The following is a 27,539-nucleotide window of genomic DNA, read 5'->3' on the forward strand; positions in this document are numbered from 1 at the left end:
GTTGTTGTTCTGGAGAACTCACGAGGACGGCATGGACGTCACCACGCCTAGCAAAGCATGTGGCATTTAATACGAACTTGATGACTGTCAGCTCCCTCCATGCATCTCCCCAGATGTCACATGGCTTCTGCCTGCTCTTTTCTCAGATCCTTCATCAAATGACACCTCCTAGTGAAGCCTCCCTGACCCAAGCATGAAGACCTGAGTTAGGACCCCCGCCCAGCGCCCACTTAAAATGCTGGACGTGACAGCGCTGGGGACAGAGGACGAGACAGGCAGATCTCTACGGCGGGCTGGCTGGGTAGCCTAGCCAAAGCGGCGAGCTCCAGGTGCACTAGGAGAACCTGTCTCAAAAAGCAAGATGCAGAAGCTGGGGAGATGGCTTAGTGGTTCCCAGTATTTGCTTGCAAGCCTGCCAGCCCTTTTTCAACACCTCCCCCCCCCCGGTACTTTACCTACTGAGTCATCTCTCTAGACCCCTTCTTTTGTTTGGCTGTGTAGGAAGCTGGCTACTCTGGAACTTGCTCTGTTTTGCTTTGAACTTGTGACAATCCTCCTGCCTCCACCCCCCCCCAAGCACTGGCACTATAGGCATGAACCCACCATGCCCAATGGGACAGTGGTTTTTGTCTACACTGTTCACTGCTCTATCCCCAGGACCTAGGGCAGACCTGGCACATAGTAGGAGCTCAATGAAAGTGTGCTGATGACATCAAATTAATGACCAAATGTCCTTCCTTTCCAAGTGACCAGCCCTGTGCTCCACGTGAGAGACAGAGCGGGAAGTTGGTCACCTTCCAGTCACCCGTGGCAGAGAGCCCAGCGCAGAGCACACCAAGATAAGTACCTATTACCACGGGTGGATCTCGGTACCGGCAATCATCCAGGCATTTTAATTTTATTTTGACAAAGAGGCTGATGGGAGAGGTCGGAGGAGCCCCCCTGTCTCCCATCTGCCACGGCCCCGGGCGCCCTGGCCTGCCCTTCTCTGCCTTCAGCACCTCATAGCTCAGGACCGTAAAACATAATTGGCCTGCCCTACTTTTTAAGAGAACCCAGATTGAAGGATTGGGTTTTTTGGTGGGCTGACCTGTTTAAGAGCCTTAAGAGAGAGCTGGGAGTTTCAATTTTCCACTGCCAAAGCAAGGCCGTTTTTAGCCTGGCTTTGATGAAGCAGCAGGGATCGGGTTCGGCCTGGGGTCACCCATCAGCTGACCTGGTTGGCAAAGGCCTCCTGTGGGGCTCCAGGCCCAGCTGCAGCCAGGTGGGGAGAGTCAAGGTTAGCTTTACAGATCCGCGTAATTGGTCCTGAGCAGAAGCTGTCCCAGCACCCCACCCCCATGCTCAGTCTGTTCCAAAGGAAAGAGGGAGAACTTCAGCCACTCTATGGACTCTTGGAGACACCCAGACCTGAGTTCCTGTCCCACATATTAGCTGGGTGGCCTCGGACAAATTACTTGGCCTCCCACCCTGGGCCTCGGTTACAGCCTTTGGCTCTGGCTCAGTCGAGCAGCAGGTACTGAATTCCAGGATTATCTCAGGTGGCGTGTCTGCAGGAAGCTGGGTGGACTGGCACTCACACAGGGGCTGGGCCTGCTGAGCAGCATCCTGGGGGCTACTCTCTGGGGGTGAGTCTCCTTTTTAAGCCCCTCTTCTGATCCCTTGCCCAGCTGTGCTGGCCTCTGGGTGCTTTGCTTCATTATCACAGGGACTCATGAGATGGATTTTTGCTGAACTTTGCTTCCAGGCAAAATGGTCCCTGGGGTAACCAGAAAAACACAACCAGGCCAAGCACCAGGCCCCAGGCTCCCGTGGCTGTCTGGAGTAACAGGACCAAACTCCTTCTGCACCCCTCACCCCACCCCAGTCCTCTGCTTGCGACCACAGTGTCCCTTGCTCATTCTGCTAACCCTTGTGACCCTTGCCAGTCTGAAGGAGTGTTTCCTTTGGACTGCTGGACTGCAGGTGTGACCACACAGAAACAAGGCCACTGTGCCACCCATCTTGCAAAACCATGAGCCATCCTAGCACACAAGTGCTACTGTAACAAAAGACCAGATACCAGATTCCTTATGAACAACACAAGTGCATTTCATACAGTTCTGGAGCCTGGAAAGGCAAGACATCTTCTATGTGCCATGAGGACCTGGTCGCTGCCTCATGGGACGGCCACAAAGCCCTGTGTTCTCCCCTGGTGGAAGTGACCAGGCAGCTTTCCAGGCCTCTTGCAATAAGGACAAGAATCCTGTCTTGTTCACCTCCCACATATCCACATTCTGTCCTGGGGGTGTAGGTAGGATTCAACGTCTGAATTAGGGAGGAAGGCCCAAACCACCAGACCACAGCAGGCCTCCCGTCTGGAGCTGGATGCCAGGACTCAGCACCTCTTGGATGTTCTGTGCCTGAGAGGTTTGAGTCAGTGAGGTCAAACAACATCCTCCTGCTTCCATTTCCTCCTCTGTGAGTTAGGGTGCTAGTCACATCAACCCCACTTCACAGGGGGTTCATGGAGCATGGGATGGAGAAAGGGAGGTGCAGACATTGTCTTGTCCCAGGTCCCTCATCCTTGGCTCGCTCATGCTGGGAACTCCTAGCTAACAGAAAGGTCCAGAGAAGACCAACGGACATGCGTATACCCTCAGTGGAGCAGGGTCCAAAGTCTTCCTGCTGGGTCTTATGCAATACCAGTCCTCAGTAAGCAGATGACAGGCACAGAGACGGACACCTGCTTTGCTGCCTGGCATCTCGAGGGTGTGTGGCCTGATTTGGGCCTCATGCACATGATGGGAGCTGCCGTGTTCATTGAGCAAGGCCAGATGCTGGGTGTGGGAAGTGCAAGGGGCCTGCGGAGGCCAGCCCCTTTCCGTGCCTCCTTTCTCCCACTCACCACGAGTTCCAGTCCGGCAGGTTAGGCCTGCACCAAGCCAGTTCCCACCTGCCACCCTATCCAGAGACTGAGATTCAATAAAGCAGACACCAGAGACAAAAAGGAGACCGTGTGCAGGCCACACGCCCTCTTCTGGGACGCCCCGCACCTTTCTGGCCTCCTTGCTGCCCAGATGTCTCTGTTTGGTTTCTCTTTGATCCACTGCCTGGTCTTTAGTCCATGTTTGTCCAGGGTCTTTTCGTACAGAGTATGTGCCCCACACTCGGTGCCCACCAGGCCCAAGTGCCATGGGGTAAAAGGAAAAGGGGTAAGAAACCCCAAACCCTTGCTCCTCTCATCCTTGCACCCCCTCCCCAGCACAGAGCCAGCTTGGCCGTGAGGGGTTGAATGAATCAATCAGGACCTGCAGGAGGATGTGGTTTCCATGGCAGCAGCAAGAGCCTGGGAAAGGAGGCCTGGCGAGGAGGGGCCATGGAGCAGGGGGTCAGAATGGAGGCAGTGGACAGGAAGTCAGGAAGAGGTGGTCACCAGGAGAGAGATGGAGGCTGTGCAAGGAAGGTGGGTTTCAGGGACAGGGCTGGAGGCGGCAGCCACATAGGACAGGGAGGGCTAAGATGGATAGCAGGCCAAAGTAGAGAGTCAAGTGATCAATACCCAATCTGTTATCTCTCAGGGTCCCCAGTCCCCAACCTTCTAGACCTAGGGGATCCCAGACTAGGCTCTCTGTGGCTTTTGCTGTGGACAGAAAATAAAACGGTAATTCCAAGAGGCTACTTCCCACGTGGGAAACAGGGCTTGGCCAGACTACCACACGGGAGTGGGAGAGAGGGGTCTTCCTTCCACGGTGGCCCGAGGTGCAGCATGAAGAGCTCCCCACAACCGTGAGGCCGAGGGCGAGCTCGGGGGCCAGCGCGTTCTTCCAGAAGTCCCGCTGTCTACCAGGAGCAGTCCTTCTCCCAGTGACGTGGACCCTGGGAGGTACCACCGGGGTGGGGGAGGAGGATCAAAGGGGTGTCCCCTGTGTCCCCACCCTGCAGTGACAGCAGATGAGGGGGCAGCCAGGTGGCCACAGCTCCTGGATGCGCTTCATTGCTGAAGGAGGAGCTTCATGAACCCAGGTAAAGCTGCCAACCCACATGGTCTGTGGCAGGGCAGGGCTGAGCCAGGCCCAAGCCTCCCAAGACAGGGAGGAGAAGAGCATTCAATGGGAATCTTCTCGAGCTGACCTCCCAAACTCCCCCTTGCCAGCTAGCCTGCATTTGATTGGATACCTCTGATGTTTGGTACCCATAGAGGAGATGAATGATGAAAAGCGTTTTCAGGTTGAGAAGGGGTGAAAATCACACTAATGGTTTTTTAAAGGTCCTGGAAATCCATGCAGCCTTGCTAGCAAGGGAGAAAGCACACTCAGGGAAGAAGGGGACAAAACGGTGCAATGGCTTCCACGGGGATGGGCTTTGCTGTAGGCTGTGGCCCTGCCCAGAGCTGCCCCTGCCCACCTGACCTGACGGCAAACCCAGAAGCAGTTCACGGCTCTAATGATCCCATCACAAGTCCATGGGCTGAACCCGACCTGTGCCTGGCCAGGGAGTGAAGGAGTCCAGGAGCTATGCCCAAATATGCACTTGATGTGTTAACTAGCTCACGTGAGAGTCTTTGGGGACCGCAGCTGCCAGACCACATTTGGCTCTGACGTTCCCATCTACCCAAAGACCAGACCTGCTGGTGAAGAAAACAATTTCTTTTGTCCCTTCCCTGAGGTCACATTAACTAAACTCATGTGGCAAGGAGGAAGAGTGACAGGCTGATATGTGTCATCGCCTGTCTTCAGGGAACACTTGTTTCCAAAGAGTAATCGCGTTCACAGGACTGTGTGTTGGGCCCATTTGATGCCCTACAAAGCAGTTATTGCCCTCAAACTGCTTGTGTCCCCTGCGTCCCTGTCATCTATGAAGAAGGGTGCAGAAGCATCTGACCCCCATGGAGTCACTGGGTATCCACCTTCCATCCTGACCCCATGGGAATTCATCACTCCCTAGCAGCCTATTATTTTGAGGTTTGGTTTTAATATGTTACTCAGCCTAGCCTTGAACTCCAGGCCTCCAGGAATTCTCCTGCCCCAGGTATAGCTGGGACTAGACGTACATGCCTCCACCTCACATGAATAAAACCAAATGTTTCTTTCTCCTCTGATTCATCTGCCTGTTGCCAATTTATTGCAGCAAACCATACGATGACGGGTATCTTTGCTCCCCCAGGGGAGTAGCTGGACGGGCAGGAGACCCAACTTTGGGCTCCAGCCTGACCGGTAGTTTTCCCATTTGACAGGGTAGAAATATGACCCAAACCTTCTAGATTTACGCTGTGAAGACAATGTCAGCTACCTCTGGCTCCTGGGACCCCGTCATGGAGATTTCTGTTCACAGCGACAACAACCATGGGGGCCCTGAGCATCTGCTGTGTGCCTACCTCCCCCGCCCCCCATGGGAGGACTTCCTAACATGTTAATACTCAAGCCACCTGCAGGAGGTGCTCACCCACCCATTTTCCAAAGCTGCTGGAAGAAACCCTGGGCTGGATGGCTAGGCCTGTCCTCCCTCTGTCCACTGCTAACCACTGTCTGGTTTCGGGCAGGCCACCCCCTTCTCATTAGTGTCCTTACCTATTAAGTGTTACGTGGCCATCCATCCTGACTTGCTGGACCTGAGGGCTTTCTGTCACATGAGATTTTTCAGTGCTAAAATTGAGAGAGTTGTGGACCACCCAGGAGTAGCTGGTCACTTGATGAAGTGACCAGACTGTACTAGGAAGGCTGATAAGAAAGGAATAAAACTCTATGTATGCCCTGTGCCCATAGGACAGACCCCTTTGATCAAGGGACAGACTGTGTGTATATGCATGTGTGTGTGTGTGCGCACGTTCATGTATCTTTGTGTGCAAGTGTATACAGATGCACATGCTCATGTGTGTGCATGCATGTGGAGGCCAGAGGATAACCTCAGGTATATTCCTTAGGTGACATCCACCCTTTTTCTAAGACATGCTCTCTCATTGACCTGGAGTTCACCAATGAGGATGAGACTGGCTGGCCAGGAAGCCCCAGGCATCCTCCTGTCTCCACTTCCCCAGCACCAGAATTCTAAGTGCGTGCCACTGCATTTTGCATTTTGTTTATTGGAGGTAGGGCGGAACTGACTCTGTATTCCCAGACTGGCTTCAAACTCACAGTGACCCTCCTACCTCTGCCTCCCTAGTGTGGGATTAAAGGCGCGTGACAGCACACACAGCACATTTGGCATTTTTATGTGTGTCTGGGGATCGATCTCAGGTCCTCATGGTGGCAGGGCAAGCACTTTACCCACTGAACCATCTCCGCAGCCCCTCAGTGGACAGATGCTTTAGGCCATTCATTTCTTTGTGTCACTGGGTGCTGAAGCTCCATATCTCCTCAGGGAGCCCTTTGCAAGGGATTGGGGGAGGACAGAATGAGGGTGTGTCAAAAGGAAGGTGGGGGGGGATCTCATTTCTAATTCCAGATTGTTCTCTTCCTGTCTTCTGGGAGTTGAACTTCTTTCTTCTCTGGAAATTGGTCCAAAGGTGTACAGACAGCGTGGTGAAAGGGTGGCTTAGGGCTCACCACTGCAAGAAGCTTTGGTCAGGTGCCCTTGGCTCTGGTCTGGAACCTGTCTTTCTTCTGAGCTGGTGTAGTAATTACCTTTACATTGCTGGGACAAAACATCCGACCAGAAACAGCTTCTGGAAGGAGAAGGTTTATTTTGGCTTTGGTTTTAAGGGGAAGTTTCATTCTGCTGGGAAAGGCATAGCAGGAGCAGAGGCTGGGCATCACATCTTGCCACATCAGCTGGAAGGAAGCAGCAAGAGTGAGCTAGCTAGTAAACAAACAGCCAGCCAGGCTGGATAATAACTCTCAGTGTCCACCCCCCCCCACCCAGTGACATCTCTTCCAGCAAGGCTCCACCTCCCAAAGGCCCCACAACTTTCCCAAATGGCCACCTGTTGGGGACCAAATATTCAAAATACATGAGCCTATGGGGACTGCTGCAGTCAGGTTCGTGTTGCTGGTAGAAATCACCCAACCAAGAGCAGCTTATGGGAAAAAAGAAGTTTATTTTGGCTCAGAGGCTCAAGGGGAAGCTCCACGATGGAAGGTGGAAACAATGTCATGGGCAGAGGGAGGACATCACCCCCTGGCAAACATAAGGTGGACAATAGCAATAGGAGAGTGTGCCTAACACTAGCTTAAGGGAAACTGACTATAACGCCCATAATCCCACCCCTAACAATACACTTTCTCCAGGAGCATTAATTCCCAAATCACTATCAGCTGGGAACCTAGCATTCAGACCACCTAAGTTTATGGGGAACACCTGAATCAAACCACCACAGGGACCATTTCATTCAAACCACTACAGCTGGTCTGGCATGTAACTAGTGGGCCAGGAAAACGAGGGAGGCATTTGTGCTTTAAGAACCCGGGGACAAAGATAGGTAGGAGCAGGACACAAAGGACTGGGGGTTGTGGTTAGACATGGTGTATGTGGATTTCTGGAAGACCCTCCTTGTGGTTGAGTTGTGAAGTCCATCCTCCAATCCTGTCTATTGGATATTGACTGGACCTGTCATGTTCCCAGAAAAGCCAAGCTATTGATTCTGACATTGGGGTTGGGGAAATCCGTGGAGAGAGACTGCCTGTCTTCAGGAAGAGCTTCAATGGATGGATGGATGGATGGATGGATGGATGCTGAGTGCAAGGAGGACCGAGGATCAGGGACTCCAAGTTGTGCTCCCTGAACAGCAACAGCCGGAGCAAGACTCAGAAGTTTGGTAGCAGCCCCCAGGCACGAGGATTTGAGTTTGCTTCCCAGAATCCATGTGAAAATCTGGGCATGGGGCTGGAGAGATGGCTCAGCAGTTTAAAAGGCACTTGATTACAAAGCCCAACGGCTCAAGATCGATTCCCCAGCACCCACTTAGGGCCACATGCACAGAGTAGTGCGTGCATCTGCAGTTTGCAGTGGCAAGGAGCCCTGGCATGTGCGCACATGCATGCTCTCTCTCCTTGCAAATAAAAAAAATATCCATTTAAAGAGCTGGGTGTGGTAGCATGTGCCTGCAATCCTACTGCTGGAGAAGTGGAGAGAGGAGGCTCTCTGGAGTTCATTAGCCAGCTAACCTAGCCTACTGTGTGAGCTCCAGGCCAATGAGAGACACTGTCTTACACACACACACACACACACACACACACACACACATGAATCTCTCAGATTTTCCCGCTTCCCAGGTGATTTCTGTGCACATGGAATGTTGAGCCTTGCATTCTGCACCCTCCTGGAGTCCCCCATAGAGGATTCCATCTCAGACAAGTCTAGAGAGGCTTCTCCCATAGCCCTCAGATGCTTTCCTGGCCTTCCAGGGGTCACGGATGCTCTCACCAGTACCCAGTGTGCTTTCCAGGCCTCGGACACAAGGAGAAATCATGTGGTTACTCAGAGCCTCTGAGGGGAAAGCAAGAAGCTGTGCAGATAGCAGGGAGCAGATGCACGCCTGGGCAACTTGTCCAAACACATGGACTCAAGCCTCTCCCAGGCTGGCTCTGCAACTCACATAGGTATAAGAGAGAGGAGCAGAGCAGAGACCTTATCCCCCTCACCCCAACCCTCTTTTTTTTTTTTTTTGTCTTCACAGAACAGCAAGTAAGTCTTCTTAGCAAATGCCCCAATAGCACCTGGGGCTGCCAGAGACTTTACAGCCATTTTTTATTAGCTCTGCCTCTGTGCTCTGCCCAGGCGGACCAGGCACTTAGCATCTGAGGGCACAACCCCGAACTAGCAGAGGGAGCAGGTATCTGCGTAAGACACGGGGCCCTGCAGTTGCGGGTGGAGCAGCCAATCCAATCAGGGAGGCCCCATGGCTGCAAGAGCAGTCAACTCCATGACCTCACACTTGGGAGCTTTCCAGCAGGGGAAGGGGGGATGGCAGAGGCCTGGCAGGCTCTGGGCTCATAAGATTGCAGGGGGTGTGTTTAACCTACTTGCAAGAAAGAAGTCTTCTCAGCCCCTCAGCGGCTCTGTTTCCTGCAAACAATGCTTTTCAGATGAAAAGGCACTCTGGTCTCTTCATTAAAGCATCGCCTCAAAGGACCCATCGCTACCTGAATCTTCACTCTTCTCCCAGAATGAGGCACTGCGTATATAAATGAAGACGTTTGAATTACAAAATGTTTTTTAAATAGAGTGCATTCTACGAGTTTGGTCCTGAGGAGTCTATTCGTTCGATCACTGGATCTTGGCAAGAGACGCAAGGCTACACGCCATTTTCTTCCCTCCATCTGTCCCTTCCTTCCTTCTTTCTGAATTTCTGCCAGATCTGAGCTTGCAAACAGGCTGGGCTTCGTCCTTCAGCAAAAGGAAGCTTGTAAGTTGGGAGAGGGTGGACTGTGTCCTCATGGTCATGAAGCTCCTGTGGACCGCGTCCTCATGGTCATGAAGCTCCTGTGGACCGTGTCCTCATGGTCATGAGGTTCCTGTGGACCGCGTCCTCATTGTCATGAAGTTCCTGTGGACTGCGTCCTCATGGTTATGAAATTACTGTTGACTGCATCTTCGTGGTCATGAAGTTCCTGCGGAGTGCATCCCCATGGTCATGAAGTTCCTGTGGACTGCATCCCCGTGGTCATGAGGGTCCTGTGGACCGCGTCCTCATGGTCATGAAGTTCCTATGGAGTGCATCTCCATGGTCATGAGGTTCCTGTGGACCATGTCCCCGTGGTCATGAGGGTCCTGTGGACTGCATCCTCATGGTTATGAAATTACTGTTGACTGCATCTTTGTGGTCATGAAGTTCCTGTGGACTGCATCCCCGTGGTCATGAGTTCCTGTGGACCACATCCCCATGGTCATGAGGTTCCTGTGGACTGTGTCCCCGTGGTCATGAGGTTCCTGTGGCAGCACGGTGCAGATGGACTGGACTGGACAGTCTGGTGATGGTAGCTGGAACGAAGACAGATTACAGAGGTTCTGATGGAGCAGAGGCATGCATGGGAGATGAGGCAGCTGTCTCTGATGCTGCACACCCTACTGTTGGAAAAGAGGCCACAGGAAGCCACTTGCATTTCACAGGGAAAAAGAAAACCCCATCCCCACCCCACTCCCAAGCCTTGCTTGGTCTTGTTAATACACCCGAAACCCAAGCCTTCAAGCATGCTAAACACACAGTCTGCTCCTAAGATACAAGGTAGCCCATGAGTCTTGTTATGCACACAGCACACTGCTTCCAATTCCAATGGGACTTGGAGTTGGGTGTGAACCTTGCTACCAATGGGCTCCTTGGACATGGGAGAAGATTGAGTCTTGGGGAGGGGCAAGATAGAGGAGATACTTGTGCAGGAAGGTTAATGAGCAGTATGTGCAGAAAGGCAGAAGATTACCAAGGCCAAGAGGTATTTATCTGGTCCCTTGAGAAGACAGCCAGACAGTGACTTCTGAAATGAGACCATAGTGCTGTCAGTCGGTTTTCACCTGGGAAAAATTAAAACAGGTATCCCCAGATGTGTGTGTCAGCTTCATCTCCAGTGGTCATATCTGAGAAGAGCCTCGTGCCTGTCAACAGGTGAATGGATAAACAAAATGTCCACAGGGTGAGATGTGACTCGGTCGTAGACCAGTGCAGTGAGATGTGACTCAATGGTAGGCCCATACAGTGGGATGTGACTCAATGGTAGGCCCATACAGTGAGATGTGACTTGGCGGTAGGCTTATGCATTAGGACGTGACCCGGTGGTAGGGCCGTGCAGTGAGATGTGACCCAGCCTGAACAATGAAGGAGCTACTGATAAAGACTACATGCATCGATACCAAAAGCCAATGAAGGATAAAAATGAAAGACGTGTGTTGAAGGCTTGACCCCCAGCTTGGCACTACTGGGAAGATGGAAAGTTTCAGATGTGAGGCTGACAGGAAGTCTCTAAGTCACTGGGGGCGGGCGTTGCCTTCCCTCATGCCCCCTCTCTTCTGCAGTGGGGGAAGCATCTTGGCTTCTTCATAGGCTTGCTGCCAGATCATGCACAGGCCTCAAAGCACCAGGCCTGGGATCTCTGAAACTGAGCCAACATGAACATGAACCCCTTGATAGGGATTATCTCAGGTATTTTGTTACAGTGACAGAAACCACCACAAAACTGCATGCACCATAAGATATGATTGATTTAACTTCCCAGGTAATGTGTTCCATGGTGACAAGAAGCAGATCCACACTTGCCTAAGGATGGGGGAGTGGATTGCAGAACGGCACCAGAAAGAGCTGGGGGCGGTGCAGGAATGGGGAATCATTATCTTGATGACAATGATGGCTTCAATATGCTGAAACTCACCAAATGTGGAAGCTTCTTAAATACATACAGTCTACCACCTCAAAAAAGCTCAAAATAAAACTTAAAACCAACAGAAAAGGAGGAAGGCTCCCAGAAGACATGTAGCATTTAGCAAACTAACCTCTCACAGGTTAGTTATAAAAGCCCCAAGACCCAGCAACATGAGACCAGCTGGTTTTATGATGACCTCGATCCTGAGGCAGGTTCGTTGATGTCTGGTTTGATTCTTTTCAGGAGGAAGGAAGTACACATGCAGACAGGATGGAAAAACAGCATCTCATGGTGCCATCCAGGCCTGTTGCTTTCTCTCTCTCTGGCCTTTAGTTAGAGACATCACATTAAAAACAATCTCTGGGGCTGGGGAGATGGCTTAGTGGTCAAGGCGCTTGCCTGCAAAGCCAAAGGACCTAGGTTTGATTCCCCAGGACCCATGTAAGCCAGATGCACAAGGTGGTGCATGCATCTGGAGTTCATTTGCAACAGCTGGAGGCTTGGCGTATCCATTCTCTATCTGTCTCTCTCACTCCCTCTCTCTTTTTCTCTCTCTCCCCCTCTCTCTCTCTGCTTCTTTCTCTCTGTCTCTCAAAAAATAAATAAAAATAAAAACGGTTTCTGGTATGTGGCAAGTGCTAATAACTCTTAAAATTTTTAAACATTTACTTATTTATTTAAGAGAGAGACAGACAGACAGACAGAAGAGACAGAATGGGCACACCAGGGCCTCCTGCCACTGCAAACAAACTCCAGACTCATGCACCACTTTGTGCATCTGGCTTTAGGTGGGTACTGGGGAATCAAACCCAGGTCATCAGGCTTTGCAAGGAAGTATTTTTAATCATGTAGCTATCCTTCCAGCCTAAGTGCCAGTAATGTGTCTTAATTTTCTTCTGGTGTGTGTGTGTGTGTGTGTGTGTACGTGTTCATGTGTGCATGTATGTGTATGGGTGAACATATGCATGCATGTGCAGAGGCCAGAGGTAGACATCAGGTGTCTTCCTCAATCACTCTCCACTGTTTTTTTTTTTGAGGCCTTTTTTTTTTTTTTTTTTTTTTTTCGAGGTAGGGTCTCACTCTGGCTCAGGCTGACCTGGAATTTACTATGTAATCTCAGGGTGGCCTCGAACTCTTGGCAATCCTCCTACCTCTGCTGAGATTAAAGGCGTGTGCCACCATGCCCAGCTCAAGGCCTTTTTTTTTTTAATGCGAGAGAGTGAAAGTGAATAAAAGAGAGGGAGGGAATTGGTGCACCAGGGCCTCCAACCACTGCAATCAAACTGCAGACATGTGCGCCACCTTGTGCTCACGTGCAACCTTGCCTGCGTCACCTTATGTGTCTGGCTTACGTGGGATCTGAAGAGTTGAACATGATTCCTTTGACTTTGCAGGCAAGTGCCTTAACCGCTAAGCCATCTCTCTAGCCCTCCACCCTATATTTTTGAGGGAAGGTCTCTCACTGAATTTGGAGGTCACGGATTCAGCAAGCCCCACAGCTCCTGCTGTCTCCTCTTCCCCAGCTCTGGGGTTACGTGCGTGTGCTGCCATGCCTGCTGCCTTACCTGGGAGCTGGGGATCGGAACTCGGGTCCTCGTGTGGCAAGTGCTTTGCCCTCTTCCCAGCCTCATCTGAAGTTTTAAGTCATTACCGGTGTAAGGGAAAAGTAGGCCAACTGGCCAGGCTTGGTTTTGCACACGTTTGCATGTCTGTTTAGACATCGAGTCATTCCAACTGACAAACACTGGCCTTCCACGTTTCCCAAGAAACCTGTACAGAGGTAGGCACACAGTCACTCCATCTTCAGCCCCACCTGGCTCCCTAGCAACTCCATGGATTCAAGGAGAACCTTGGGCCAGAAAGGAAAGGACTATAAGAGATGGTGAAAGTATTCCAGGCATGGAGAAGGTACGCAGGATAAACCCTGCTTGTTAGAATTAAGAGGCCCTCCAAAAGCTTAAAGAGCAGATTGTAGGGAGCTAAAAGGCCATCCAGCTTCTGCCAGCAGGGAGGAAGCATCTGGCTCTCATTACCTGGAGAGGTGGCAGGCTCAGAATAGAAACAGGAACAGGAGCAGCAGAGGCCAAATCTGACCTCAGTGTGCTCACGTGGACTCGCTGGGAAAGGAAGTCCTGGGGGCGGGAGCTGGACAGGGAGTGACCAGGCTCTGCCCCTCATCTTCTAGTCTCTGGCTTGGGTTTACTTAGGGGCACACACCTGCTCACTCTGACTTTGGTCATGCTGCCTCTTGTCTCTGTGCCTCAGTTCCCTCACCTACGTAACGGGCATCATATTGTTACCACTGTTGTATATTATGGAATGTTTCATATGTCCCACCAGACCCTCCTCCGCCACTATGACGCTACTGAGACATCAGATGGAGAAAGCGAAGCTCAGAGAAGCCAAAAAGCTTTATCTAATGCCACAAGCTAGCCAGGGTCAGAGCCAGCACCAAAGAACCAGGCTTCCATGGCTGGCCTGAGGCAGTTTCTACTGACTTCATTCTTCCTGCCGAGGCCTGGGGACACCTAACATGAGGACAGGCAGGCTGCAGCTCTTAGTCTGGGAGGGTGCGAAGGACGGAGCGTGAGTACTGCTTATAGACAGGAGCAGCATCAAGGGAGATAAATCTGTCCATACAGAGGCTGGGCAGTTGGGGAAGGCTGCCTGGAGGAGGTGGCCTTGAACATAGTGACTGTAGAACTCTACACAGATCCCATATCTATGTCAGTGGATGCTCAGAGATGTGTCAGCTCTGAGCTGCGCTCTTGCATTATCCCTTCTAGGCTTCCTTATAGTCCCACAAGTAGGTGTGACAGCTGGAGAAACTGAGGCTTACAGCAGTGGTGTGATTTTCTTAGGGCTAAGACTTACATATTCATCAGACAGTCTTTCGAGTCTGCGCTTTAATCATTAAACTGTGCTAGTGGGCTTAGGAAGATGGTGAGAGGCTCACCAGCATGAATAGAAAAGGCTATTTGACAAGCAGAGGCAAGAGCTGGAGCAAAGGGGAGGCCAGAATCCACCCCAAGAATCTCCGTTCCCATCCCAGGCCTACCTGACTCCAAGGCACACAGCCTTGTAGGACACACAGTATGCCTACATGCTGGCATACAGCAGGCTTAGGTGCTAGACACAGAGTGGAGGCAGATGCTGAGCACACCATAGATGTAGATGTTCAACACACAGTGGGTTTAGATGCTGGGCACACAATAGACGTAGATGCTGGGCACACAGTAGGCCCAGATGTGTGACAAAGTAGGCCTAAAGTCTGGGCACATAATAGGTCTAGATGTGAGGAACACAGTAGATCCAGATGCTGGGCACACAGTAGGTCTAAATACTTGACCGAAGGTGGTGGTTCTGGCTATGGGCCCTGCAGAAGCATCATTGTCATCCTTACATGGCCTCACCTGAATGAGGTGTGTCAACCAACAGGAACAGCCAAGGAGCCCCTAATCCTTCTGTGCCTAGCTTTTCAAAAACACAATTACTTGCCCTTCAGAGATGCTGTCCATGTTGGTAAACTCCATCCGCTAAACTGCCTCGCACTGATCTGTGCAGAAACTCTGCGGTTATTAATAGTTTATTGATTTCAGCCCATTGCTGATGAGAGCGGCGCCTTCTCGGCCCCTCGGGCCCCTTGCTACTTGCGGAAGGCCCTCTATCCAGCATGAGGATCAATGCCACTCAGTTCTGGGGAGCGGGAGGCTTTGGGCCACTTAATCCACTTTAGGAGGACTGAACAGTGAAGGCCAGACCTCAGGGTTTGATGAAGCAAGAAGAGGCAGGTAGATATGGATCCGAGCCGTGACCTGGCAGCTTTGGATCTGAGCTGAGGACCACCAGTACCTGGCCCAGGTTGGAGATGTCACTGCCCCTGTACTCTCTGGATGGTGACTCAGGAGAAGGGTGAGCCAGCGAGGACTATACAGGGATCCTGTTGTCCTGCTCTGTGATTTAAGATGCTCTAAAACAAAGACGCTATCGTATAAAGCAGAAACAAGGTAGAGAGAGAGAAAGGATGAGATGGGGGGGCGGGCTTTGCAAGCCACCATGCTCCTGCCGTTTATCTAAGAGCAGAGAGGAGCTTTTGAAGGGATTTAGGTTAGGGGTGGGGAGTGCTCTGTATGCTCTTTCACGTTTGAAAAGCCCTGGGTCTAGCAGGAGGGAAGTGCCCGGTGCAGATCCCCTCATCTCCCAGCTGCAGGTGAGCCAGGTGGTGGCCACAAAGAAGGGAAAATATAGTCTAGGACCTGTGGGGAGATGGACCACCCAGGACCTGGCCGCTGATTGTGCCTAGGAGTGTGGAAAACAGAGCTGTTTAGAATGTGCCAAGAATGTGATGGGTTAATGGCCAAGGCAGGGCCCTTCATGGAACAGGAGACCCAGAGAGGAGGACCACGTGGAGCTGTGGAAATCGTCCCACGTGGGGGAACTGTCCTTCTTTTTAAAACACCAAGCCAGGTGTCCTCTTGAGCTGTCTGCCATAGCACCTGTGGGATATCACCTCGGGTGTCAAACATACTGTTTATGTTGCTGTCTCCGGAGCGTGTCATCAGTAGGCCCCGCCTGCTGATGTCACATAAACACATCCACACGTATCCCCACCCCTGTGGCTCGCTACCTGCTCAACCCCATCTGTGTGTCAACCATTCTCTCATTAGCTGGTGATACCTCCAAGTAGCGCCAGTTCCTCCCATCCCAAGCCTCTCTCTCCCTTTCTCTCTCTCTCTTTATACATGTGACCACTCACACATGATATGTGGGTCTATTCATGAGTTCATGAATGTCACAGTGTGTATGTAGAGGTCAGAGGACAATGTCAGGTGTCCTTGTTTAAGGCAGGGTCATTCCCTAGGCTAACTGACCTACAAGCTTCAGGAAGACTCTCTTGTCTCCGCCCTGCTTCTCCCCTTAAGCACAGCTTTTGCGTGGGCTCTTAGGGTCAGAACTCGGGTACTTACGCTTGCTGGCTCCTCATCATCAAACCTGCTTCTCACTTTACTTATTCATTTATCTCTTGAGAGAGACCAAGAGTGAAAGAGGCAGGTAGAGAGAGAGAGAGAATGGGTGTGCCAGGGCTTCTGCACACAAACTCCAGACCCATGTGCCACCTTGTTTATCTTGCTGATATGGGTACTGGGGAATCAAACCTGGGTCCTTGGGCTTTGCAAGCAAGCACCTTAACTGCTAAGCCATCTCTCTAGCCCAAGCCTATTTCTTTATATGCCTCCCCCCCTGCATCTGTCTCCTATGAAAACGTCACTTAAGCAGGTCACCTCTATAATAGACACCTGTGAACATAGCCTAAACATGTCACTTTAGGTGACTGTCATTTAGTTATAATACCCAGCAAGGACACTAGTCTTTTTCAGTCTAGCTGAGTTACAAACAAAAGAAATCATTCCCAAGGGAGACAGGTCTCCTGCTGTTCCCGCTGTCGCTGCTCTCTTGTGGGAGGGAAAACGGGGGAGGCAGATTCTTTTACACAGTTCCCCTGAAGAGAAGGGTGCTCCCCACTCCTCAGTCCTTCCTGGCAGTGGGGAGACCAGATGTCAACCTCTGTGGTCTATGGAAATGAGGGTGTTGTTTATGCTAATGTTCTGGGTGCCAGGGAGGGGAGGGGGAGCTGGCTGAGCTCAGAGTGACAGCAGCATGGACAGAGGAGGTGGAGAGCCCAGGCGGTGGGAGGGGTGGCAAGGCGGGGGCGGGGGGAGTGAGTCATGAGCAAAAGGAGCAGACCCAGGCTGGAACCCGGGGTTAAACTGCTCAGCAGAAACACAAGGAAGAGAGGCTGGGAGGAGGAACAAGTGGGGGAGAATGAAGAAATGTGGGAAGGAACCTCCACGCGCAGGGGTGGCAGGGCTTGAGACATGTACCCGACAAGAGCCTTTAGCTGACAACAGCCTCTATGACTCCCATGGGCTCTGACAGGACTTGGACCAGTGAGGTAGGTGAGGTCATGAATGTGGGTTTCTTTCCCTGTTTTTTCATTTTTCTTTAAATATATGTTTGTATTTATTTATTTATTTGAGAGGGAGAGAGAGAGAGAATGGGCCTCTAGCCACTGCAAATGAACTCCAGACATATGTGCCCCTTTGTGCATCTGACTTACGTGGGTCCTGGAGAATCGAATCCTTTGACTTTGTAGGCAAATGCTTTAACCGCTAAGCCATCTCTCCAGCCCCTCTTTCCCTGGCTTTGTGCTTGACTCAGGACTTCAAAAAACCACATAGACACGGAGTAGGCTAAGATGGGGGCCGCACAGGTTGGAACTTGCTGGAGGACTTGAATTTTTTCTCATGCAGTGCCAGGCTGAGGAATCCAGTCCCCACAGGACATCATGGGATGCCAGCCACATCATAGCCTCTGTGCAGGTGGGCACAGCTCTTCTCCAATGGCAGACTGCATCTTCCTGTCTGGGACATGTTGACTGTATTTTTCCAGATAAGGAATACACAGACAGAGAAGCATGACTTCCACAAAGTCCCATGGATTACACACAGGAAAGGAGAACTTGAACTCGGTTCTTAGTGGTGCATCAGAACCCTTTGCAGCCTAGAAGGCAGTGAGGATCCACTCTGGTTGCACTCTACCAGATAGAGAACAACGTATCAACCTGACCCTGTAGACCCTGTAGAAAGATCTAGAATAAGAGTCATCCAACTACAGCCTGCTTATCTACACTTGGTAACTAAGAGTATTTTAACATAAACCATTGGAGGGAAAGTAGGAAGGCAGAAATATATTTTGTGACATGTACGGAGCACAGAGTTAAAATCTCAATGGTCATGAATAAAGTTTTATCAGCAGCCTGGCACACTGATTGGTTGGCACAATATGGCTGTCTTTGTGCTTTGGGCAGAGCTGAGAAGATGAAACAGAGACTGTAAGGGGAACAAAGCCTGTGATATTTTCTCTTTTAACATTTACAAGGGAAAGACGGGGGCAGGGGTTGAGGGACTCTCCCATTCCCATGGGTCTGGGGACCTCAGTGCCAAGACCACTGCCCTGCTAGTCCAGGTTCTGAAGAGCCCGCAGTTTGCAGGATGGCATAGTGCGCTAGTCAGTTTCCCTGCCTTCCGGTCTACTGAGCTGGACACTCCCTGGTTTGGGAGTTGTACTATGTGTCTCCTCAGGGTCTTTGGGTCTTGGTGCTAAGTGCCCACTTGCCAGTGTAAAGGCAGGAACCCGTGTTCCCATCATGGCTCTTGTCAGCCTTACGGGTTGGAAGCGACAATGCCCATCTCATGCCTCAGCTTCCACGTGGATGAAGTGGGGTGAACGAGCCCTACCTCATGGTGGTAGTGAGAAAAAGGTAAGATCAGACCAGGTGTGAGCCCATGCCGCGGTCCGGGGGCAGCTACGACTGATCTCTTTTCTTTTGTGCCGCCTTCCTGGTGCCCTGTGGCTACAAACTTTACCAGCACTATAGCTAGGTTGCCATTCCAGCGAACCCTGGGCACAGATTTGACTCCATCTGACCACACAATCTGTCTTTTTAGTCTCCGAACACCAGGGACGGGTCTGTGCGCACCAGGTGCTCCACAAACGCTGCCCTTCTCCCCAGCCCGGCCTTCGGGGAGCAGCGGCTTCATGGCCTGAAAGGAGTGGAGGCTGGACCAGTGGGGGTGAGGTTGGAATTCTCATCCTGCCCTCTGCTTCCCCATAGGCTGCCTGAGGTCAGAATCTCCGACAACGGTCCCTACGAGTGCCACGTGGGCATCTACGACCGCGCCACCCGGGAGAAGGTGGTCCTTGCTTCAGGCAACATCTTCCTCAACGTCATGGGTGAGTCAGCACCGCTGAAAGGAGTGGCGTGTGTGGACAGAGCCCCTCCTGGGACAACTTGCCTATCCCCCAGGGGGTTCATGCATGGGACCCTTTCATATCCACTTCCAGGAGGAACGCAAGGCCAGGCCATGCCAACCTATGCCCATGGAGCCTGCCTCCAAGTACCTCTTCTTAGAGATCTCTTCTCCTCACGTCTGTAAGGTGGGCCAGAGATGCCTGTCTCAGGGTTTACTCATGAGACACCCAGCTCTGCACAAGCTGGAGGAGGGAGGTTCTGGGCCCTACACTTGTAGCCAGGCTGAGGCTAAGGGCATGTCATTAGGACCCCTGAGAGGCAAGTAGAATGAGAGGGTTCTATGGAGGACTCTGCAGGGACTCCCAGGGAGGAGGGCCAGCACCTCAGATGTGGCACATAGCTACTGCAGGGGTAACTGTCCTTACTTAGAGACTCCCCCAGTGATATCACCCAATGCACCTGGTGGGGGGGGATGAGTTAGAAAATGTGTGGGGTTGGGGATGGAGACCCCTGGCTTCTCGCTCTGTCTCACCACGTCCTTTTATGAATCTGGAACATGGGGATAGAAATACTAGTGTCTGTCTCTAGCTGGAACGTCATCGGCCAAATCAACCCTCACCTGGACTCATTGTCCCCTTTTGCACTACCAGCAGCCTTGCCCCAGGCAGTCTTGTGGACCCTGGCCGTGGCAGATGCTGTCGTCAGACTCCTGATCGCATTCTGTCACCGCTCTTCTGCGGGAATGCCAGGGCGTGACTTGGACTAGGTTTCTGTGTTCTCGGATATTCTTATCAAATAATATTTGCCAGGGTGACAAAGCCTGCTAGACTCAGGCGATCAATGAAAACACAAAAGCGCCTTCAAAAGCCCCTGATCTGGGGAAATTGAAAACCTCCAACGGCCACCCCTCCACGGCCACATTGATCCAGTCTCGGCAGCACACGCTCACGCTAGGCCTCCTGGAGCAGCCGTGCTGGGAGGAGGTGGGGATGCCAGGCAGGCCTGTCGTCCCTTCTTCATTCACTCTGGCCAGCATCTCTGACTGGTACTTGCTTGGCCATCAGCCCCGAGCAGGCCACCTTACCTATGCGCCTCGGAGGGGCTCCTAGTCCCGTGAGAGAAACCAAGCACGTACTTGGTACAGGCAATGAGTGTAGACCGTGAATAGCTGCTGCCCGCAGTGAGCCCACACCCTGGGGCAGGAGGCAAGGCTAGGACTCCAGCACAAAACCAGGCGACTGGCATAGACGCTGAAGGAAACCAGAGCAGAGCGATGGGGAGAGAGTACCCTTCGCCAGTTCCCTTCGTATTGATGGAACAAAATCCCTGAACAACAACAACAAAACAAAATCAGTTTAAAGGAGGAAGGGTTGGTTTGTTTCAGCTCACAGTTCCAGGTTGCAGTCCATCATGGAGAGGGAGGCGTGGTGGCGGGAGCTTGGGAGCTTGAGGCGGCTGCTCACATTCAGGCCCCAGCAAGGAAGCAGAGTGATGGCTGCTGCTGCTCAGCCAGCGCTGTCCTTGTTACCCAGCCCAGGACCCCAGCCCAGGGAGTGGTGCTGCCCGCAGCCAAGGTGGTCTTCCCACCTCAGTTAACCTAATCTAGAACAACCTCACAGGTGATTCTAAATCCTTTCAGGTTGACAAATCAATATAGAACATCACTACTAGTTTGGGGAAAGGGACTTAGAGGAACCCCTCTGGGGCCACTGGGCATGGTGCTTACAGACATGATGTCACTCAGTCCTCACAACCAACTCAAGGATAAGTACTCTTACAAGCTCTGCTGTGTGACTTCTTCTGGGGACATTTGAACAAACATCTCTTCACCCTAAATAGGGCACTGACGACAGACCAAAGAAACAATCCCACCCAACTCTAACTTAGCGAACCAGTGAGTTTATTGGGGGTCACACAGGAGCATGGGTGGCTCAAAGACAGCTTTAGTACTGGGAGGTCCGGGCAGGATTTACCCTGGCTGACCCACTGCTCAAAGGTCACTATGGGTAGCAGAAGTCATCCCATAGGACAGGCTTATCCTTGCTTGCTATGCCTAGGAGACCTCACATCATAGCTAATGCACCCCCTGCCCCTCCTAGAGGGTGTTCATAAGCTCTTGACCTCATATACATTACCAGATAGAACCCCATTACCCAGGAAATGTTGTGAGCTCACTGTATAAGGGCATGGAGGCTCAAAGATGGAAAGTGACCTGCTGGGTCATGATAATAATGATTTAAACCAGTGGTTCTCAAATGTGAGCGCATACCAGAAGGCTTGTGAAGTCCAAGTGACAGCCTCTCCTGCCCCCCTCCCCCAGCTTCTGACTCAGCAGCTCAGGGTGGGTTGCCAAGTGCTACCCCCAGCAAGTGGCACGGAAAGAAGAGGCTAAGATGCTATGCCTCTTTATCATTGTCTCAGGCTGGCCCACTCTCTGATGGGGTGTGTGTGTGTGTGTGTGTGCATACGTGCGCGTGTGCGCGCAAGTAGGTGTGCATGTGTAGAGGCCAGAGGACAATCTCTGGTTTCATCCTCAGGAGATCATCCACCCTTTTTTGAGACAAAGTCTCTTGGGGGTCTGGAGGTCACCAATGAAGCTACACTGGCTGAACCAGGGGTCCCGTTTCCACCTCCTCAGCACTGGAACTAGAGGGGCACACCACCACGCCTCCATTTTACAAGGGTACTGGGGTTGAACTCACGACCTCATGCTTGTACGGCACGCACTGTATTGACTGATCACCAGTCACTAGGCTAAGACCCTCCTTTCAAGTGAGTGGACGTCATTGAATGCTTGGGTCTTCCTTGTGCTACGGGTCCCTGTGGGTGTAACAGTGAACATCTCAAAGGGATGCCCCAGGACAGTGGGAAGAAGGGCAGATGAGGCCCTGGGCTGGGTGCAGGCCTCACCTCCATTAAAGTCCCTGCCAACCATTGCATAGCCATGGTCCACCGCAGCTGCTTGCAAAGGCCTCTGGGTGAAGATCAAACTGCTAGAGCAGCTGTAATTTCACGCCTATCACACCCTGCTATGTGGTGGGAAAGACGTTGGGGCGCCCTGTGGGTGACACTGAGCTGTGTGTATTGCACACAGTCATTAAAGTGGTTTTTATGTCCAGCTCACCGACAAATCGTAAGGCAATTTGAGAGTTACATGCTGTGCCTCCTGGAATATGTTACAAACAGAGAGAGGGCAAAGCTTCTTACTAGGGTCAAGGTCATGGAGGGGGCAATCATGTTAAGGGTGTACAGTTACACTCAGTTAAACACTGTGAGGCTCTGGAACCCTGTCCCCAATTTGCTACTTGCTGGTTCCTCTGAAGTCAGCCTCCAGCCACTGAGGAGCCCTTTCCAACAGTGAAGGTCAAATCCACTCCTCTGGGGCCACACCAGACCAGTATCCACCCCGTAGCTGATCACATGGCCATCCTGTTTTATAGACAAGAGAACAGAGGCCACAGAGATTAAGGGACCCTTCCATATGAGTGACAGAGTCAGGCAGGTGTCCTTGTCTACAGCCAGCACCCCCTAACACCACCCAAACCTAGCTTAGACAACAGAAATGTGAGAGCTCGTCGATTTAGAGACGCAGAGTCTAACCTGTGCCTATCACAGGGCTGTGAGCTGGAAGGAACTCGCCTGCCTCCCGGCTGCTGCTGGGGCTCACCCAAACCTTCAATGGAACATCTTTTGACTTCTTCTGACATGAGGCTGCTCCTAATGTCCACTGGTCCTTGGGTCAGGGTCAGAGTGGAGTGGGGACCTCAGAAACAGAGCCCTGGCACTGAAACTTTCCATGATGCGGGTTGATTGGGCCTCCTGGGGCCTGTTGGAGTCTGAAGGGTTAGAAGAAGGAATCCCCTACCCTCCTTCCCATGCCCCTCCCCCACCACCATGCCTTGCTTTTAACATGGGTGCTGGGGTTCTGAACTCGGGTCCTCACGCCGGGCGTGTGAAGCACGTTGCTCACCGAGCCACCTCCCCCACCCACCTAGGGTCTACTTTTGATGTGGGCACTCGAGCATTGGATGAATGTAAAATGTACATGTACACAGAAATTTTTTCATTAATCCATTCTTCATGTACTTATATGATGAATGTACATTGGACACTTAGAATAGTCCAGGCACTGTCACATGCATTGGAACAAGACAAATAAAATCACTGAGTCCTTTGCTCATAGAAGAGGAGACAGGCCATGAACCCCCGAGCAGATGGACACAAGGTGGTCAAGATAAGCAGAGGGACATGGGGGTGTTTGGGGCAGGGTGGCCAGAGGATTCCCTTGGAGCAGATGACAGAGACAGGACATCACTGCACCTAGCCGTGACTCAGCAGTGACTTATGGAATATCTCCCAGCACCCAGCCCAGACCTGGTGCCAGGGGACCAGTGGAGGGCCAGGCAAGGGCTCTTGCTTGGAGGACTTACTTCCAGCAAGGAGATACAGTCTAAGGTACCCAACAGAAACCGAATCCTACCGAGTGTGTCCGCTTGTCAGGGCTGCCCAGGACAAGTGGCACAAACCGGGTAGCTTAGACAACAGAAATGTGAGAGCTCGTCGATTTAGAGACGCAGAGTCTAACCTGTGCCTATCACAGGGCTGTGAGCTGGAAGGAACTCGCCTGCCTCCCGGCTGCTGCTGGGGCTCAGTAGCTCAGTGGCTCATGGCTCATGGCTGCCTCCATCCCATCGCCGTCTGTCATCACCGGGCATCCTTCTCCGTGGATCTCTGTGTCCACTTTGCCTTCTTCTGAATACACCAGTTGGGCCTGGGGAGATGGCTCAGTGAGTGAAGTAATTGTCACACAAGCATAGGGACCTCAGTTTGGATCCCCAGCACACACATGAAAGCTGGTCACAGCAGTGCCTGTCTGTAGCCTCAGTACTCTAGAGGCAGATGGGACTTGCTGGCCAGCTGGCTAGTGTAGCCAAATCGGCAAGCCATAAGTGTAGTGAGAGACCCTGCCTCAAAAAGCAAATTGGTATTCCAGCAATGGTGGGGCACGCCTTTAATCCTGGCACTTGGGAGGCTGGGGTAGGAGGAGCACCATGAGTTCGAGGCCAAGCTGGGTTACAGGCTGAGTTCCAAGTCAGCCTTGGCTACAGTGAGATCCTGCTTAAAAAATAAAAAATAAAAAACATAAGGCCAGATGTCGTTGCACACACCTTTAATCCTAGCACTCTGAAAGCAGAGGTAGGAGGATCACTATGAGTTCAAGGCCAGCCTGAGATTACATAGTGAATTCCAGGTCAGCCTGCAAGACTCTACCTCTAAAACTCAAAAATAAAATAAACAAGTACAGTGGAGAGTGATTGAGGAAGACACTCCTCAGGGTGGACCTCTGGCCTCCACACATGGCCAAAGGCCCATGCACACAGGACACACACTCACAAGAAATGAGGAAATGAATGAACGAATGAATAAAGAAGTAAATAAATAGAAACAGTCCCTCATCTCAACTTGCTCACACCTGCATAGATCCCATTTCCAATAAAGTCACATGCACAGAGGTGAGGGTTCAGCACTTTACGATATCTTTGGGGGACATAATTCCAACCAGTAACAGAGCCAGGAGGGATCAGGCCAGGACTGGAAGTGCGCCCCTGAAACCCACACTCTCTGCTCCCAATGGCAGGTCACCCACCATGTTGCATTCCCTCATATGCCAGGTGCTGTGGTCACCTGCCATGGGTTGTTCCCGGAGGCCCTGGGCCCTGTGCTGAGCTGGTCCTGTGCTCGTAGGAGCTCTCAAAGGTGGGGCCTGCCATTTCCTCTTGGGCTCATGAAGAGCCAAAAGCTGATGTCATCCTGAGCTAACAAGTGACAGAGCAAGGGTAAAGATGTGCTTCCTACATGATAAGGAAGTGCCTGCTCAGCTGACAGATGGCGTAGCAGGAGCCGAGACTCCTAGGGCACTGATGACCAAGAGAGTCCCTCTTGGGATTCGCCTCCACTTCTGAGAGAGGCTGGTAAATGCAGTGGACTTTTGGATCCCAAGGGCTGAGCAGCATCGAGGCTTCGCACACCTGGAGCCACCCAGGAACAGTTGCTAATGTATGCCCCAGGGTGTGTTTGGGGGTCTGGTTTTATGCTGAACTGAATCTTTACTGTGACTTGTGTGATTTATTTGTTTGTTTGTTTGTTTGTTTTGAGGTAGGGTCTTACTTTGGCTCAGGCTGACCTGAAATTAACTATGTGGTCTTGGGGTGGCCTCGAACTCACAGCGATCTTCCTACCTCTGCCTCCCAAGTGCTGGGATTAAAGGTGTGTGCCACCACGCCCAGATCCCCCTTACTTTTTAAAATATATAATTATTTGCGGGAGAGAGAGAGGGACAGACAATGGGCATGCCAGGGCCTCCAGACAGTGCAATGAACTCCAGATGCATGCGTCCCCTTGTGTATCTGGCTTGCATGGGCACTGGGGAATCGAACCTATGTCCTTAGGGCTAAGCCATCTGTCTGGCCCCGCCCCCTTACATTTTTAGACAATGGTTTTATTGAGCAATGACTTGTATAATGTCATTCACTAGTTTAAGGTGTACAGTGTCTATTCCCAGAGGTGCACAGTCAGGGCCACAATCAGTAGAAGCATTCCAACTGCATGTGTCACACCCCAAAGAAACCATGTCACCATGTGCCACCATTTGTTTGGCATGTCCCTCTTTCCCACAGTCCCAGGACATTTCCTATAAAATGTGATCAAATAATATATGGACTCTTATGACCTTCTTTCACTAATTTTTATTTATTTTTATTTTTTTAGTTTAAAAGAGAAAGTGTGTGCACATCAGGGTCTCTTGCTACTGCAAAGAAATTCCAGATGCATGTGCCATTTTGTGCATATGGCTTTACATGTGGACTGAGAAGTTGAACCTGGGCTAACAGGCTGCAGGATTTGCAAACAAGTGCCTTTAACCCCTAAGCCATCTCCTCAGTACACGCGTAATTTTTTAGAAATTTATGCCTGTCCTTTTTAGCACTGAGTAGTATTTCACGGCAGGGATTTCTACGTTTGTTGGTGGGGTTGTCCCACCTGTTGGCACTCATGAGTAATATCGCTATGAACGTTCATGTGCAAGTTTTTGTATGAACATGAAATGTTGGTTCTTGTGTCTGTGTACCTAGGAGCAGTTGCTGAGTTGAATGGTGATTTTTCACAGTGACTGTACTTTTGTTTGTTTGTTTGTTGTTGTATTTAGGACAAGGCCTCTGTAACCCAAACTGATCTCATTTGAAGCTAACCTCCCACCTCAGCCTCCCAAGAGTTGGGATTAATGCAATGCACAGGTCTTCCTGTCCCGTATTCTTCCCAGCAGCACGAGGCCCCAGGGTCTCCGCATGCTTGCCACCACTTGTTATTCTGTCTTTGTAGTGCACTGCCCATCCTGGTGGTAGGGGACATTGGTACCTGCTTGAGGCTCCACTTGATTTTCCCAGGGCCAGGGATACCAGCACCCTGAAAGTAGTTCTTGGCCAATCCCATGGGCCCATTCAGGTCCTCCGATTGTGTTCTTTAACTCCTGATTGACAACTTCCAAACACACAGACAATAAACCTTGATCATAATCCCCTCCCACCACCTTCCCTTTTTTCGTTTCCCAAATCCCATCTCCACTGAATCTCTTCTTCTTTCCAACTAATCTGTCTTCTATTCTGATGTTACTAGGTTCCCCCACCCCCACCTCCTATTACGCAAGTCTTGTGTAGCTAGCATCAGCCCCTGTGAGGTCATGCATATCATGACCACTTGGTGTCTGGATGACAGCATTGTAATTAGTCCTCCCTTTCCTTTGGCTCCTACATTCTTTCCACCTCTGCCACCTCTTCCACAATGGTCCCTCAGCCCTGGAGGGTGTGATAGACATGTCTGCCTTTGCTCATTTTCAACTGGTTTATTTGTCTTTTTATTACTGAGCCATCAGAGTTCTTTATCTAATCTAGATGCAAACCTCTTATCAGATTTGCATATTTCTCTCCTAGGGTATAGGTTTCCCTTTCTTGTCAGGGTCCTTTGTAGAACAAAGGCTTTGATTTCAACAAAGTTTATTTTATCTAGTTTTTCTTTTTATCACTTGTCACAGTTAAGGAGGTTTTAGGCTAAGCCAAGGTCACAATTTACCCCATATTTTTCTTCTAAGGGTTTGTATGGTTTTAGCTCTCACCATAGGTATATGGTGTATATATTGGATATATGAAGCATGTTGCATTATTTAACCTATGGTATGAGGGAGGGGTCTGACTTCATCATTTCCATGTGGCTACATAGCTGCCCCTGCACCATTTGTGAGGTCTACTGCCCATCCCCTGCATGGAACATTCTGGGCCTCCTTAGGGAAAATCTATTAACTATAAAGCAGAGTCTTTATTTCTGGGTTCTTCATTGTGTTTCACGGTTCCGTGTCTGTCCTTACACAAGCCTGTGGCTAGTTCCACAGTCACAGGACTTGGGACACC

General features: G+C 51.2%; 1 protein-coding gene across 1 annotated transcript in view; it reads left to right on the forward strand.

Moving 5' to 3' along the window:
• Positions 1 to 27,539, forward strand: part of Igsf21 (immunoglobin superfamily member 21) — a 265,839-nt gene that overhangs the window by 199,774 nt on the left and 38,526 nt on the right. The window contains exon 4 of the mRNA XM_045150543.1: positions 18,943 to 19,061. Coding sequence (XP_045006478.1) covers positions 18,943 to 19,061 — 119 coding nt within the window. The remainder of the gene's footprint in view (positions 1 to 18,942; positions 19,062 to 27,539) is intronic.

The sequence above is a fragment of the Jaculus jaculus genome, chromosome 5 (assembly GCF_020740685.1).
Source record: "Jaculus jaculus isolate mJacJac1 chromosome 5, mJacJac1.mat.Y.cur, whole genome shotgun sequence".
Taxonomy (NCBI): domain Eukaryota; kingdom Metazoa; phylum Chordata; class Mammalia; order Rodentia; family Dipodidae; genus Jaculus; species Jaculus jaculus.